General features: G+C 43.0%; 1 protein-coding gene across 6 annotated transcripts in view; it reads left to right on the forward strand.

Annotated features, from left to right (window-relative positions):
* Positions 1-17897, forward strand: part of TTBK1 (tau tubulin kinase 1) — a 101714-nt gene that overhangs the window by 74315 nt on the left and 9502 nt on the right. Inside the window, exon 14 of one of the 6 annotated variants that reach the window (XM_090134897.1) lies at positions 2529-2783. The exons of the other annotated variants lie outside the window; for them this stretch is intronic. Within the exon in view, the coding sequence (XP_089991023.1) occupies positions 2529-2783 (255 nt within the window). The remainder of the gene's footprint in view (positions 1-2528; positions 2784-17897) is intronic. 6 annotated transcript variants of the gene reach the window in all.

The raw sequence follows: 17897 nt of genomic DNA on the forward strand, positions 1-17897 counted from the left end.
TGCTCTCCTTCATTGATCTGAGGTTGTGGCAATTATTCTTCAGAAAGAGGCACAGAGAGATGGGAGAGGGCTGTCTCACATCATGTGTTCATCATGAATCATGTGTTGTGGAGTCCTGAGTTACCCCTGGATCCGTTACCTGAAGGTTCATTTGATTTGCACTGGGGTCTGAAAGCTGAGCAGGACGTTTTCTGGATTACATTTTGAGATCTTTGACCACCGACCCTGGAGCAGTGATGAGGGAAATCCTTAGCATTCTCAGAGTACAGGAGGCAGCAGAAAGATATGACAAACTACCACCTCACTGGCTCTGAGACAAAGAGCTGGGTTGAAAGAGGAAAGCAATGAGCTGAAGCAGAACAGCAGGCTGTCAGATTCACAACGCTGAGCAGAGGAGGTAGGCCAAGGGAAGAAAGCAGCAAGGAAATGAGGTATGAAGAGGTGCTGTGTGTCTTGCTTTCCTTTTTATTCTACAGCAACATTTGTGGGCTACCCTGTAAGGACCATTTCTCAGTAGTGAGCAATGACCATTTGCAGAAAATTGCTAATTACGTTTAATGTATTATTGTAAGTCTGTTGAGCTCTGTCAACACTATGTTTCTCCGGGACCAAGCATGAGAGGTGTCACACTGCTCCTGTCCAAACAGAACAGGATAGGGCTGATGGAGGGTGGTCCAGCCTGACTGCTGCCAACGGCAAAGAAATGAAGAGGGGCAGCACCTTCAGCTTTAACTGTGTAATTCAAGCATTAGGACATCCATTAATGTAAGTGACATGTTTGTAACCTCAGCTTCTGCCAGGAGGCAGCAATATCTGAGTTTGCTTGGTGGTGAGGTGTTGAAATTTACCCCTTTGTGGCCTGGGCAAGGCCCTCGGTTCTGCGCTGTAAAGGAAGTCCATCGAGATGGTTGGATAGTTGGATCCTTTTTTTAGCTGAGAAGGCTTCACCATGTTGGTATGATACATACAGTGAAAACCATACTATATGCTTAGCATGGAGCAGATAATAATTGTAAGAATTCCATGTACGTATTTGTGCAGCCTACAAACAGTATACCCAGGACTGAATTTGTATGCCATCTACACAAAGAAGAGATGATTGTCCTTTTCCGAAATTAGAGTTGCTGTCTAGAATTTGTCTCAGATATTGAGTGACAGCATTATACATTATTATTATCTGAGAGTCTGATCTGTGCAGTGACGTGCAGTACATTTAGTACTGTGAATAATTGCTTTTCACGTTTAATGCCCACCACAATCTGAGTAGTTCTCATATTCTTATGGAGAAAAGATATCAGCCTCAAAACGCTGCAAAGATATTGAAGGTGATAGAAAAGATATGAGACTGGATGAAGTTCAGTTCTTCTCCTCATATAATTTGCAAGGGCAACATCACTAGTCAGCTAAGGAGAATAGTGTTGGCTTATGAAAATAAAATATTGCCTTGTCACATTGTCTGGTTATACTTTGAAACCTGCAGAGATTTCTTGAAAATAAAGGAAGTACGAGGAAGGAAATGAATTTGAAAGAAAACATGTAATTCCAGGAAAAATTGTCTGTTTTGGAAACCCCTGTGAAAGCACTGGTTTCATTGCACAGGCAGAAAGGAGAGAAAGAGCTTAGCATTTTCAGGGTGAAGAGTCTGAAATCACTCCCATACTGCCTCTCCTTCCCATTCAGTGCTTAGAGGGAAGGTAGGGACTGCGATCTCATCGTGCCGCAAACTCAGACGCTGCCCTCTGTGAGTATACCTTCCTTCCTTCCCTGGCCATCCCTGGATCACAGAAGCAGAAAAGGGACCTAAGAGTACATCTTCTCTTCCTCTCCTGTGGCTCTGTTTTCAGTTTCTTACTGAATGATGATTACACACTGCCTTGCCTTTCCAGCCGCTGCCTCTGCTTACCAAAACTGGAAGCGTTAATGCTCCCCCTGCAGGTTCTGAGTAGAAGGCAGGAATGTCAGCGTGAGGAAAGGGAACTCTACTAACAGCCTTCAAAGCAGCCTTTGCAAATCCCTGGAGTGAGTTTTAATAAGATGCACTGAAGGAGTCCTTGAGAATCTCTCATTATTAAATACCTATAATTATTTGAGCACTGAGTGTTTCACCTTTTCTTTCATAGACATGGTTTCCAAGCGTGTTCAGAGTTTGCCTGTTGTCTATGTGCAGGATGTATGACTAGTCTAATGACGTATCAAATAAGTGATGCCAGAGTGGTGAGGCATGTGGCCTGAAGAGACATTTCCAGTAGCCAGAGGAGGGGACAGATACAGCAAGCCTGACACTGCTGGTGTCACTCGCGGTCGCATGTGGCTGGGGAGAGCATGCCAGGCCCCCATAATTGCAGACTCCCGTGGTGCCCATGGGATCCCTAGGAATTTGTAGGCACAGAGCAGTAAGTTAGCCCGATTTAGAGCAAAAGCATTTTTCGTCCGCCAGCGAAGATATCTGCAGCATGCGCATCACAAACCAGGGGCGAGTCAAGTCTTTGCCTGACACCTTTTCCTCCACTCTTCTTGGTCTTTTTCAGTTGGAGGAGGACAGGCCTTCTCAGCACTCCCTCCCGAGGTACAGCCCCCTGAGAAGACTGGCGTCCTCCGTTTTCTCCTCCTCAACTCTGGAGACAGAACACTACCCTCACGTTGGTGGCACTTTCATACAGCGCAGCCGTTCAGCGGAGAGCAGCCCCGTGCGCATGCCCCACCGCAGGCACATGCCCCCCACGGCAGGAAACCACAGACTCATGCCTTCCGTCCTCCGCATTTCCAGGTCCCAGCTCCAGCAGGTGTGGGCCCGCTTCACACACAAAACATAGCCCGTTCAGGGAAGCAGCAGCCTCCATAATGCAATAATAGATCCCACCTGCCCACAATGTGTCACCACTTAATGCAATATTGAATCCCAGACAACACTGGCCTAAGGTACTGTAACTTCCAAAGCCCCCGCAACCAGACCCCACAGAGACTGAAAACATCCGCCTTTCTAAACCTCCCAGCAACCTGGGCAAGGGGCTGCAGCACGGCTGAAGATGAGAACGCACATGGTGAACGTGTGATGTGTTGAAGAAGTGGATGCCAGGGCTCATCTCAGAGACTCACTTGTGTGTCCTGCAGCGGGGTAGGAAGTGCAGGGCTGCCTCACTGAACACACGCAATCAAGCCACAAACATTGTCCAATTATGACTGGAGCGAAGAGACCGTGGAGGTATCAGCAAGCGTTGCCTTCCTCATCTGTTTGAGCATCTTTGTTGGTATCTTACACCGGGCCACATCTGTAGGCAGTTTTACTCCATCTAGGCGTAGGTAGACTCCCACTGGAAGCTCACCTGAGGCAGGACCTCGGGATTTGTCCCTCTTGTGGAGTTACGATCATGTATCTCTTTGTTGCCTTGCCTTTGGAAATCCCCATGCTTTTCTTGTGATTTTGTTTCCATACAAAGACTGCATTTTTCTGTCTCTCTGGCTTTGCCTGTTATGTGTTAGCGGATCTGTGTGTCTGCTCTCCACTCCTAAGCTGCTCCAAATCCACCTGCCTTCTCCCAGAGGCACTGATTGTCAAGAGCTGGATGGCAGGGCTATTCTTACTGATCCAGCTGTATATTATGCTATTTCTAAATTTCAGAAACTTTAGGCACCTGCAGCTTTTCAGTGGCAGAGCAGCCTTGCTCCTTGGCCATGCTTGGAAATGCCTATGGTAATAGATCTCACCTTAGAAACCAACTGGCCTCAGCATTGGTACACAGAGCCCCTGCAGCCCTTGCCTAAACTTGAATCTTAGAGGCAAAGGAAGATCAAAATTGTTCTAAGTCTTTATTTTCCAAGTTTTTTGCGGGGATATTGTGTCCTTCTCAGTACAGTTGCAGTGTGAAACACCAGGCTGTATGAAGACCTTCTGTAATGAAGTGAATGTTGTAACTGTTTGCCATTGAGCTGAGTGTTTGGTCTGCTATCCTGGGAGAAGAGGCAGTATGGAGTGAATGTTAAGGAGGGGGATCGTTGGTGGGGTTCAGGACTTTAGGAAAAATGTGAGTCCAAAAGAAAATGCTCTGCAGAAAATATGTGAGCCCAGGATGCAGACAAGAAAACACTGGGAAATCTCAACTGTGAAAATGGTGTGAGGTAGATATGGCTGTTGAAAGAAAGCTGATGATGTGTAACACAGGTATAACCACGTAGGTAGGATGTTTGCAGCTGAGTTACAGTGAACAATTCCTTCCAAATACCATTTTCCATGGGTATATCTGCCCTGCCTGAGGTTCCTTTAACAGCAGATTCACCCCTCTATAAGCCAGTTTGACAGCGTAACCTCAGACAGGGTGGGATGGTACTTTCTGAGCTCTTAACACCTGGCCCCGTGGCTCAGCATGGCTCAGGACCTGCTTAAGGCAAGCTGGGCATTCAGTGCCTCCTGCCTGTCCGTACAGCATCTCTGTGCTAGGGGATGGTGATGGAGGAGGCAGTGCTCCCCGCTTGTCAGCATAACCAATCTCTTCCCACAGTCATTTGTGAGTCAGTGACAATAATTTATTTTGATTTGCACCATGAATGTGAGTGAGCAGGATGCTTTACTGCCCCGCCAAATTTGTTATCTGCAATTTGCTGATCAGTTTTATTATTAAAAAAATATTTTAAAAAAATGCTTAGACTGGATTATGCTGTAGCCAAATCCTATTAGGCTGTTCTTTTCTTGCGAAGCACAGAGACCACAGAGGGCAAGGCTTTGCTTTTCTCAAAGTGACGTGAGAGGTGATGATTTCCTGAAGCAGACTCTGCTCTGATTTTATTTTTTTCCATGTTCAGTAAAGATGACTTTACTAGAACAGCAGGTTTCAGAGAAAACAGAGCTTATGAAAGAACAGCTCAGTAGCTCTTAATAATTTTCAGTTTATAGTTTCCAAAAAGCTGATGTTCACTCTTAAGGTCCAATTATAGGAACAAAACTAGAAACTGAACACATTTTACTTTTATCAGTGAAAAGGGGGAGCAAGCAGAATAGCTGGGATTTCATGAAGTTGGACCTACCAGTTTCGGTCAAAATAATGGCTAGCCATTGAAAAGCTCTGTACCTAAAATTTAGCAGGCAGTAATCTATCTAATGTTACTCATCATGGCTATAGAACTGTTAAGCTCCAAAATCTGATTGAAAAAGATAGGTGATTTATACAATAAAACTTTTCTACTTAAATTTATGAATAAATTTTAAGCCAATTAACCAAAAGAAATATGCTTCTATATTGGTATCTCTTGCAAGCAAGGATGTTTCTCATTAGCACTTCTGAGGTTCTGACCTTAGCTCAGCACCTCCGTGCCTTCAAGTGGCTATCAAGAGGAAAAAACAAAATCACTGCATGGAAGGTGTGCCGTGGCAGGAAAATGGATGGCTTGGTAAAACAATTCTCTTCAGTAGGATCAGGCAAGCCTCATAAGCTGCTTGCATTCAGACTCGTTATTGCATCCAGAGTGTGAAGAATATAGGTCACGTGCACAGAGCAGGGGAAGCTGTGCCCTCAGAGGTGCTGTCTCCCAAAATGATGAGGGATTTGGCTGGAATATTTAGCTGCATGTGAGTTCTCAGTATGCTCTTATGGGGGTGGTGGTGGCAGCGAAGCACTTCTTTGGTGATTCAGCAGGAAAAGGCAGATGTGAGCAGAGGAGAGATCAATGGCAGACATGGAACCCAAGTCTTGTATGGAAAATTTTTAATAAGATTTTCAAAATCTGAGAAGGGAAAAGTAATACAAGAGTTACTTGGTTCTGTAAAACCTGCCTGGTAGAATGAGTTTGAAGACATGCAGTCTGCCATAAAAGACTGAACTAAAACATGGCATGGTCACTGTCAGGAGTACCTACCTGAAGAGAGCAAGATGGGTTTTTAAGCTGCCAGGCAAAGGTATGGATCTGGTTGCTGGAAGATAAAGTAAGTCCATTGGTAACAAATCACTGATGCATATTACTAAAAGATAAACTGAATTCCCCCTGTTCAAATTCTCTAAACTGGGCTGTTTATGTCTAAACCAATCCTGCAAAACCATCACTGGGGCTCTATGGTAGAATCGTTGGACGAGTTGCTGTGCCTGGCTGTTATGGGAAGCTTTATTTCATGCTCAGTGCTCCATATGGCTTTTAAAATTTAATCCTAAATAAATTAATTGGTGCTAATGAGTGAGATCCTGATGTTACAGTAGTATGACAAGAATATTTAAAATAGTCCATTTGCTTATTTTTTTAACATCTTCATCTAATGCTGTAATAATTACTGTGGAATCCACATATTATCGAGGAACAGTTGGCAAATTAAAGAAATGTGAAAATAGCTCTCTTTTTATATTTATGGAACTGTAATAAATTAATACTGGAATACTAAAGAACGTTACAGTGCAATTCTAAAAACCCTCTTCAGATTACATTTCTATCGCATTTGTTTGTTGTATTACATTTATAATGATTGCAATTATAAATGTAAATATATCCAAAAATCAGTTGCCAAAAGGAAAACAACACAAAACCATCAAATGGCTAGTGCAATGGAAGGGGCAAGCAACCATTTTCTATTAAGTCTGCCTTTTTGTGGTCAAGTTAAGGGAAGAGAGGTGCCAGTTCTCTAAGAGGTACCCTCCTACCCCCACTCCATCCCGTTCAGATCTTTCCCCCACTTGACTGCATGAACCTACACGGTGAGAAGGAAAGATTTTGGGTTAGTTTTGGGTGGGTTTTTTTTAGCTAGGTTCATTGCTTTCTGGCTCCCTGTCCATTTGAGCAGCTTGTAGCAGTGGCAAGCCAAGGGCAGCAGAGATAAATGTGAATATGGGACTGCGCACTGAAAAGTTTGTTACCATAGTTATTTTCCTTTTCCTTTTGTTCATGCCCAAAAATAGGGTTTCCTTCCTGAAAGAAACATTCTTGGTTTTGCTTCCACTTGTATGTAGTACTTGTTCTCCTCAAAATCCAAAATGAGGATTAAAGTGAGCATTTGCCACTTGCTTGCCATACAGGGGTTCACTAGCATCAGGACAGGTTGCTAGGATCTCCTGCACTACTTCAGTGAGCAAATGCACATCAGTCTCACATACTTGCAAAAGCCATCTTTTTATATCTTGGTCCCTCAACTCCTTTCACTTTCTATGCAGAATGGGAGATGTTTCCAATTTATCGCTCTCTTCCCAGCCTGCTTCCCACAGCAAGGAGCTAATGAGATGTGATCCTTGTGCAAATACCGTAAATGCTTGCGTTAAGCTTGGAGGAATTGGCAGTGAAGCTCCTGGGTGGTACCTGCAACAATCTCATTCCTTCCTTGGTTGGTCCCTGAGTTGTTGAGTCACTTCTCTGCGTTCCTCCTGGCACAGCAAACATGCAGGTAAAGAGCTGCTGGAGAAAGCGTGCTGTGTCCTGCAGCTCACAGCCAGGCACAGCAGGCAGAAGGCTGGGGACTAATGTGTTTGGGAGGTTTATCTTTGGTGGCACTTATGTGATGAGGGATTGAATGAATGCCAATGGCTGAGCTTAAAATGGTAAAAAAGCAAGCTTTCTGTAATGCTGCAGGATTGCTTCACCAGCAGAGTTATGGCAGTCATTGGAGAGAAGAGCTTTGATTCCTGACTTGGAATAAACGTAGTTTTGCCACCACAAATTCACATCCAATGGAAAGTGTTCTGGTGGAAGCATCTTGGTTGAAAATAAACCATACTAACAAACGTGCAGTTTTGCTGCTGTGTCTGCATTTAGGAGTATCCTTTTCATATACCCACAATGACTTTGCCATTCCCATGCTTTCTTGCCCAGTGCTGAGGAGCAAGTGGAAAACTTACATACTTACATTGCATCACTTCTTTCACAGCGTGAGGTCCCTTCTATGACAGTGATGATAGAATGCATGATAGCAATGTCCTGTAAGACAGCCATATGGGTGATGTAATCCCATCCTATGCTACCTGTTTGTGATCAAAAGAATCTCTTTTTTGCTCTTCCACTCCTTCTCTTTGAGGTGGATCTGAACCTGGACATTACGGTGGTGAAGGCTGCTACAAGATGGTTGCTCTGTAAGGGACAAACTCTGTAAGGCCCAAAAGTTGTCTTTGTTGGGCTCTGTGTCCCTGCGGTCCCTGGGGCCTCCCAGCTAGGACTGCTCCTTTCCTTTCCGTATCACAGGTGTAGACTCCAAGGGAAGATCTTTCCTTCAGTCCTTTTCCTTTACTTGCTGTGCCGACTCCTTTTCTTTTCTAATGCTGCTACTGGCCTGCCAACAAATTAGCTTCTGTTCAACAGTGAATCTGGATGCAGGAAAAGCAACATTCAGTGGTAGCCCTGAGCTGCCAGTGGACTTCATGCATAGTGACAGGCAGAGCCTCTTCATCTTTACTAAGAGAAGCTCTCAGATTCAGCTGCCTCTTTGTTTTCCATCGCTTATCCTATTTCTTCTCCACACAGCAAAGTTGTTTTTACCTTCCAGTTTCAAGTGCATGCCACACTACACATGCACATCAGCTCCCTTCATTGTCATTCCTGGTATTTTGTCCCTCATTCTTTCATTACATCTCTGGGTCTCTCCACTGTTTTCTACCTTTACTCTTCACAAGAGCTGGAAAGCAGGAATTTTTCTTGCTGCACCAGTTTCCTACTGATTTCATGCTGCACCATGCTTTAATACATCAGTCAGCCTCTTGTATTCCCTCTCTCTGATTTCCTTGGAGGAAGCAGTGAAAAATGGCACATTTTGGCAGTTGGAGCTGTTGCAGCTTTACCTGGAAGAACACCCATCATGTTAGTTGAAGGCAGCCTAACTTCAGAGATAGTAATGATAGATACCTTTCATTTGCAGGATGGAATTTCACAAGTTTCAAATTTTGAAATTCTTAGGATTTAGCAAACACCCCCAAATCATTATGTACATGAGCAGCTAAATTAAGAAAGCTTTTTCCCCAAAGACAGCTGCCATCTGTGATTGCAAACCATATAAACAGATGATGAACAACAAATTTTATTGTTGTTAGTCTCTAAGTTTTATCTAAATATGTGTCAGGTGTGTGACAAAATGTCTCAATTCCAATTGCAAATTCTTTGTAGAGCAAACTCTTGCAACTGGATGTTTTCTGAGCTGGCGAAAAAGGCTGCTCCCATTCTCTGCCCTGAAACTGGTGCAGCAATCCAATACAAGTAGAAGTAATTAGGATATTTCAAACAGCCAGGACAGAGAAAATGTAGGTGCGTCAGAGCTGACGTGGTTCATCAGTTCTAGATGTGAATTCACTGGCATTTCCCCTCATTGCCTGTCTCATCTGGAAGTATCAGAGTGGTACCACAGAGTGGTAGATTTTTTCTGTGAGAATCAGTATTCCTCAGTTTGGTACACAGAGTGACATTTCTTCCCTTACCTGGACAGTGCCACTGGCATTAGGCATCTAAGTATCTTGTTGCTGTAGACAAGCTCCAGGTTGATTCTGTGATCCTGTTAGGTATCTCACTCTCACCGATAGCTTCTGTAGCAGCCAGACTGAGGGCTAGATGACAAGGCTTCCCTGAGCCAGTCATCAACCTTTTTTCTTTTCTGAGATGAAAACCCTTTGTTTTAGGTGTATTTTTTGCATATAGCACTCCTGGAAGGAGGCATACTGTTTCAAACAGATTGTCAAAAGCTCTCAGCAGCTTCCCCAACCTGTTCGAGTGGCTCTTCAGGAGTTGGATGGCATTTCATTTCCAAAGAGGACTCTAAAGCCAGCTAGCATACTCTTTCTTTTATAGCTTCTCTGGGTTTTGAGCAGCTTGAAATGAAAAATGAAACAAATGCTACTTGGGAAGTTTCTCTGCCCCGTGCTTCAAGCCTTTCTTCCAAAGAGTTGCTTTGGAGTGTTGAACTACCTCATTTGTCTTTTGTTTCATAACATCACCAGGCCTTGGTATCACTTTGTCACTAACTACACTGCCCAAAGTGCACAGCTTCTTATTCTATAGTTACTTATTTATTTATTTTGCAGTAGTAGTGCAATCAGATACAAAGCCAGGACAAACACCTCACTTTAGCTGCAGTACTCATACCTTCCTATGGCCTCTTAACTCAAAAGATGCCCAAGTGCTTTATTATTGCTGTAAGCCACTTCTCTGCTGCTTGACATGCTGGAGGAAGTGTGCAGCACATAAAGCCCTTATGGAACATGTCAGGATGAAGTCAGACATGAGGGTTTGATTTCACAGGGAGAATTTCAGGAGACAGAATATTATTTCACAATCTGGAAATTGTCAGGACACTGGGACCCTGCATATAACCAATACAAATGAGGCATTTCTTTGATTGATTGCACATCGCCAGGAACTTCACTTGTTCTCTAGAGTTAAAATGCACAATTTCAGGCTGGTGCTGTGTTACTAAGTAAATAAAACTAAAGAAATAAAATATAACCATTGGTAATTTGGGTTTGTATTGACAGATAGCTCAACAATAGAATACAGTGTGAGTCTGAAGATCGGAAAGCATGGAAAGATATTGGTCTTTTTCTTGTTTTCTAATGTCCTTCTTTCTCACACCTCCATCGGATAATCTTGCATCATATTTCAGTGTGGGATTCAAGTGCTTGGTAGTGACACAAGATTGTTTTTGAAAGCATGAGGAGATTTTATACTGCTACTTGGAGGGATTGGTGAAAGATAGACACCACACTGTCAAGTGGGTCTAGCATCTCGTCCTTTAGGTTAGAGAGCCTCCTTTGTGTCCAGTCACAGCCACGTAATGCTGCATCAATAGCCTAATTTACTTTTATTATAAATAAACTGCTGGATTAGATGGATGAGACATTTTTATTAGTGGATGGCAGTGGAGATACAGTCACACCACTCTCAGAACTTTACCTGGAGCAGAGGTCGTTTTGATGCTCTCACATTAAATAAGAAAGGGTTCTTTTATGCAAATGTCTTCAAGGCAGAGCCTGATATTTGTATTTTCTCTTTTTCCTTTGATGACAAATGGGAAAGGACTGCTGGGAGATAGCTATTGTGCATTTGTCTAGCTCTGCTCTGCAGTGGTGGATGAGCTACAAGGGACTAGCTGAAGAAAATAAATTGGGTTTCATAGCAGACAAGGTCTGAAGCCTTCAAAATCACGAATGATTTGCAAATCCCTCAACTCCTATTGCTGTTTATAGTAAATAAATTGCCCTAGCTATTTCTCAGCTTGAGAATATGGGGCATCTTTCTTCTTGACCAGTTTCCATTGTAGTTGCCAGCCCTCCCCAGAGGGACTGGAAGAGATGACAGTTTCTGGAGAGGCTGACCAAAGCAAGCCAGATTTCCTGATTTCACTCCTATTCCCAGAGTGGTGTTGGGATGCTTTTTGCTGGAGCTTCCATTTCTGATTGTATGTATGTTCTGTGTGTGTTCATGACCCACCTGTGGAGTGTGAATGGCCATGCGTGGTCATGCCTTACAGAAGCATTTCTGTGCTGGTAGTGGATCACTTTGCACACAACCAAGTGCTCAAAAGACTGTTGCAAAGAAAGAATCTCAGTCAGTTAAAGGAAGTGTCTTCATGGTGTCTGGTTCAAATGGCGCAACTGGTCTCCTTTGCATGTTGCAGATGTGAGCAAATGCTTTCAGCAACATGGCTCAGCCCAGTTTTGTTCATTCAGTGTCTTGTGGCATTAAATCCCTCCCTTCACCATCAGCTGGTGGCAACATTTGGGTGATAGGAACGGTGCTGCCACTTGGGTCATAACGTATTAGTATGCAAACACTCATTTTGGGTAATGTTAAAACATGAAATAAAATGCGTGAAGGCCGATCATTGCAGCACTGCCTTCCTTTTTGTTGCATTTTTATACCATGTGTTTTGTGTTCGGGTCACTGTAACGTACAGATCACAACTGCTGTTTCATGGGACATCACAAAGAATCATTTATGGGAAATGTTTCTAAGTATTATTTGATGTATTGCAACTCGTTTGTATTATGCATACCGTGGAAGAAATAATGTTACAATGAATGTACATTTTTAATAAGCTGCTAACTGTGTAACCTGGGGACTGGAAACGATCCCCATTTTACATTCACTTGCATGTCTTTCAGTGTTGAAAAAGAAAATTGCTTTATGTTTGGAGGTCTTATTTTTTCATATGCAAGAAGTGTTTCAGGTTGGTTACCTCATCTAGTGCACTTGCCTCATAAGAATCCCCAGGGCTTCCTCCAACTCCAAGTTTCTCAGTTTGATTATGAGTGCAATTAATCAATCTGGCAATGTGAAACACAGTAATGGCAAATTTCCTCTAAGCTACAGTCAAATGAGGAGGATTTCTGTGGGACTCTTTGCCCCTCAGCTGAAAAGATCCAGACCAGGTTCTTTTTCAGCAGTGCTGACTTACGGTTATTTTTATGACTAAGAAAGACGTTTAGCTCTCAGAATTTCCTTCTTCTTCTTTCTTGCTGCTATTAAGTTGCCTTTATAATTAGGGAGTAGAAAAATGTTTGGATTAGCATTTCCTTCCACTTTGCTCGCCATTTCCTGAGTCTCTTCTGAGTGATACAAATGAGGTGGTCCACGTGTCTGCTCAGACAGGGAGCTCTGCACTGACCCTTGCTGGAGGCACTGGTGGGTACAAGCTAAGTGGCAGGTGTACGACCTTTACAGAGCTATTGCTTCCATCCACAATGCTAGGAAGACTGACACAAACCTAACAACATCTGAAAGCACAAACAGGGAGGAGCAGAGCACTTACCAGCATAGGATTGCACTGTCCTATTCACTTTGTTAAAATAAAAAAAATGGCTGTGGAGCATTTGATGGTAAGACGCTGGAAAGAATCTCTCTCTGACGATTATGGTGCTGATTCTTGGAACACGGACATCCTGCAAGCAAGCATGGCAGCTCTAAGACCCAAGACCCCTGCTACTTTTACCTCATGTGTTGCTGGTTGGAAGAAAAAGCTGCTTCAGAAACTCAGATTCTAGTTTTTCCACTCATTATTGTATATCCCATCAGGTCTCTCAGTCCCAAACAAGTTTAGACTGTATTGGCAGAGGATAATGTCACTTCCAGGATATGCTACGTTCCTGATAGTATCCAAATCAAAGCTGTTAAAGGGAAGATTGGACTATAGCTGTTGCTGTCTGTGTGCCATTTGCATCTCTCAGGACTAAGGCCTCTTCCCATTCCCAACGGAACAGTTGACGTCATGTTGGGAATTTGATTTCTGCTTCTTGGACTTCTCAGCTCGCATGAAGAATCTCAGGGACCAGCATATCCTTCCTTTGCATTACCTTGTGTCACCTGTTAGACTTCTGTTGCTGCTAAGCAGGAGAGAGTCCAAACCACATTTAACCGTTGATTTTCAGTTAGGAGGTGAATGTGGGTTTCTGTAGTCATTTCTCTTGAGAGTAGGCAAAATCTGTAGGTAACCCGTTGTACTTCCTGGTTTGTTTGAGAAACTTCACCTGCTGGGACTTGAGTTTGCTCAAAGCAGTGGATCTCAGGAAAGTCCTCTTTGTGCTGGTCTCCAGCATCAGGAGCCCTGCAGAAAGGGCTTCCTCGAGCTGCCAGAAGCCCTCACCAACTGCTAGGGAGAAGGTGTGAAGAAGCTGTGGAAGCTCATCTCAGGGGGAGGGCAGCAGGGAGATGGAGAGGAAGCAGCTGCTGTAGCTTTAAAGGTAGTACTGAGTAGAGATCAAGTGAAGGATGTAGTTGACTAAAGGGATCCAAAGCTTGTTTTCCCTGAGTCTTTTTATTCTTTCTGTATTTAATCCCTTTAGAGCCTAATGTCAACCCCTTTTTGTACTGCAATAACACTGTAATATATGCTTGCACTAATTCTTCTGGCACACCGAGCATGCAAGACCAATTTAAAGCTTTTTTCAGAAGAAAAGCACTGTATTATTGTGTATATAGACATACTGAGAGAGAATTTGAATTCTGTCTCCTGTATAAAAGCATGCATTGATTACCTGTATGTAGACCATGCTGTAAATGCTGCAGAGTACTGTAAAATCCTACACTTGAAACCACAACGAACAGGCAATGACATCAAAAAACAAACAAAACAGAAAGCTGTGCAATGGATTTTGTGCCTTTTTTAAATCCATGTATGTTAATCCAGACAATCGGAAAAAAAAGAGCTTGTATACTACCAAAACCTTATTAAAGAATCAAAGGCAGCACCTTGGTGATGGCTGGGTTTTTTGTTTGCTTTCTTGCTTTGTTTTTCTACTCCCTGTGCTTCCCAGCTATGGGAGGGTGTCCCCTGCTCATCCTTGGATGGATACATGGGAACACAGGGCTGGGAGGTAGAGGAGCTCTGGTAGAATTAATGGTCATTTGCTAATGTGATCACTAAAAACTTGCAGTGAGGTTGGATCTGGGAAGAAAAACAAGGTCTCGTGATTGTTGGGGATGGTTTTCATGAACTTTGGGAAGGCCACATTGTGAGTTGCATTTGTGTAAGTGTAGGATAGAACCAATTTCACTGTTTTACATCCGGTCATATTACAGAACAGGTTGCATATAGTCCCATTTTGATGTTTTTAGAGCTCTGGCTTGATATTAACCAGCATCTGAACTGGCAAGGCTTAAGCGTGTACAATTTAACATCTACAAAACCAGCAGAAAGAGTTTTTTACATGGCTCTCAGCTTTAACACTGGGCATTTCCCTGCAGCTAGCAGTGCATATGCAGTGTGCTGTATGCAATATGAGTAAGCCTCTCTATTCCTGATCTTCCACTGTCTTCCCACATAGAAGATATTGGTACAGCAGAGCAGAGAAATTCTTCTCCAGCCTCTGAGGAACAGTGCTAGAGAAAGTGAGCCTGCTGTAGTACAAAAGACACGTGGTATGTAACAGAGGACACTTTGAGGGCTTCAGAGTAGGAGCAGCATGCTCAACAGCATGGCCATTGGTAGATAGCTACTGATCACGTCAATTCAACAGTGAAGACAATCTCAGACTGATGCCTTAGGACTGTCTTCCTTCTTAACAGCTTCAAATGATGATAGTAGTTAAGGTAAGAAAATATGTGTTAAACTAATATTTGACCCAAGGCTCATCTCAGCAAAATTTCTTTTACTTACATTTGTGCATAACTTTTGTCTTTCATTTTTGGCCTATTTACACTCTTTGGATTTGCTCCATGATGAGCTTGCAGTGGCAAAATAACCACAGTCTCAGGCTTCTTTGAGGTATGAGTTCTGCCAGTCTTGAGGTAGGGCATGCCATAGGTTGAACAGCACAAGTCTCCCAGAGGTAGGTAGAAGCCAAACAATCTCTGTATCATCATGGCAATATCTGGGCAGGGAAATAGAAATACACAGAGAAACTGAAATGGCAGAAAGACAATCCACATGCTAAATACGACAAGAAATTTCTCCAGGCAGAGGTGGAGGTTAGTATCTGCAGCATGACTCACCAATAGCAAAAGATAACCAGAGCAGAAGAGAGAACTGTAATTTATATTATAGCAATATCACTGTTATACCTTACTGCTTAGCAGTGAAACAAATACATGTATATATTATATGTATATATATGCCTAAAACAATCATCTCAAAAAACCCAACCCTGCTGTCTTGCAAAAGAAAGAACAGTTGAAGAAAGAAGAATTGCATAAAACAGTACACCAACTGTGTGCACTGCACACATTAGATATGCTAATGCTCCTGCAGAGCTGCTGAGATAATAGCTACAAGCAAAGGATGAGATGAATCTCAAAAGCTCTTAGGATGACTTGAGATTGAAAAAGTAGAGTACAGGACATCTTTTATTGGTAAGAAATGATAGCTAGAAGGGGACAGAGGTGTGTGATGAGCCACAGAGATCACTGGGCCACCAGACAAGATGCCAGGCTGCACCAGTAGCAAAGGTCTCATGCCTGACCGTTCTGGCCAACAGAGGAGCTTGGTGGCAGAATGGACTGCAGAGCATCTCTGGCCTATACAGGATGTGTGCTGCAGGACTGGATTCAGTTCCCCTTGACGAGAAAGCAGATGAGATGTCAAAAACTCCCAAGAGAGGACATTTGAAGTTTTACATATGCAAAGAGAAACCAGTGATCCTGTAACTGTACCATCAACCACAGCAGGGTGAGATAGAGCAGTGAGTGACCTGTGCAAGGCAAGACGTTGAGCAGGGCTGCTATATTAAGAGCCAGTCCCAAAGCTGGGGAAGTATGCCTGCTTGATCAGGACTCCAGGAATGAGGAGATTTCTACTATGCATGTATTTCTTGGGAAGACCAAATCAGCCAGCAGGACTGTGTTCCAGAAGGTTTTTTAGAGGAAAAGAGGGAGGAAGCCAAGTGGTTAATTTTCTTTGAAAAAGGTAGTAGGTCCATCTAAACAGTCAAAGCTTTGCATCTGTCAGCCTGATACAAGAGGTAGCACTTCACAGTGAAAGTCCAAGTCTGGCTGTTACAAGGCCACCCTCAGGGCCAGGCTCCTGCTTTAGGAAGAGATGAGAATAAACTTTGGATGCCAAAGTCTTGTTGGAGCCAGCCTGTATTTTAATTTTTAAGACAGAAAGAAATATGAAGACAGTAGCAGGCAGACTTTGTCAATAGGAAAGGAGAAATGAGGAATAAGTTTCACTGGGACCAAACAACCAAAACGCAATTGAACTCAGCAATAATGAAGAATGAGTGCCATGTTCATCTCTGGAAAACAACCTACCACCATGTGTAATTGCTCAGAGCTACCCACGATTCTATTTGAAATGTCCCTGTTGCATGTGAGCATAAGGATCTTATATCTTTCACACACCTCTGCCCATAGCTGAATGTGCTACCTGCTGGCAGCTGTGTATCCCACATAGTTAAATGGGTGCTTGCTCAGCTGCACAGTGTAAACATCCTCTGATTCTGCCACTTGAAAAAGCAGATGTTTGCAACCTTCCTGTTTGTAGTTAGGACTTTCCAAATGTAATGCGTTCTGTTATTGTCTGCTTGAGTTCATGGAGTGGCTTCTGTTTCCCAGCCCTCTTACCTGAATGGTGACATAAGTATCTTATAAAAAATCTGTTCTGCAGTGTTACTCCTGTGGTTTTCACTTACAACCAATTGCTGATAGAACTACACTTTGATAGGCATTTCCTATTTATTTTGCCTCTTCTTGCCTGTTCAGTCAAGTGTGTGTGTGTGTGTGTGTGAAGCACTGCTTTTCTGCTGGCTTTTCTGCTGATTTTCAATCATTTCACAGACTGCTCCTTGTAGCCTTATGGGCAGCCTCAGTTCAACAGACTGCAGCTTGAGAAACTGTCTCAACCAACAGTTCCATCCTTCCCCTGCTTTTAATGATTGGATACATCAGAGTCTAATAGCGATACTGTATATATCAGCATTCATGACTTGCTGATCATTCCAGTGGAAGCAGAAGACTGTAGAAAACAGAATTAGAAGTTGCTGGAAATAAAATCAAAGCAGAAGAGAGTGATGAATAATACAGCAAGGGAGCACTGAAGAGCTATAAAGGGTTTTGCTGTGGGACAAAGTTGGATGGTACTCTGAAGTGATTAGGAAATTGTCTACCTCAGAAGGGGCCTACAAGGGTCCACAGAGAGTTTCTGAATGATTCTAGTAAGGAAGGTATGAATATATAAATATACAGGTACTGAAATAAATAGGTAATACTGTAGAAGACTGGGAGAAATGAAAAAAAAAAGTCCTCAAGAACTGCTTGCTAAAAGGAATTCTTTCAAGTACAGATTAATAAATGCTAACAAAGAAACTCCTTCAGCAAGATTTTTGCCTTTGTTGATGTGTGTCTTCATGATTCTCTTTTTTCTAAGGTTGGTACTAATCTAATGGTTGAGTGATCACCACTCCAGTGTGTATTTTGGAATCATGATGGTTTGGATTTTTTCCACCGATGTTTCCCACTGTCATTGATGCCAATGACTTCTGTGTCAGTGCTGTGTCTGAATACTAACCTTCTCCTTTTGTCCC

Source organism: Phasianus colchicus, chromosome 2, assembly GCF_987193195.1.
Source record: "Phasianus colchicus chromosome 2, bPhaCol1.hap1.1, whole genome shotgun sequence".
NCBI lineage: Eukaryota > Metazoa > Chordata > Aves > Galliformes > Phasianidae > Phasianus > Phasianus colchicus.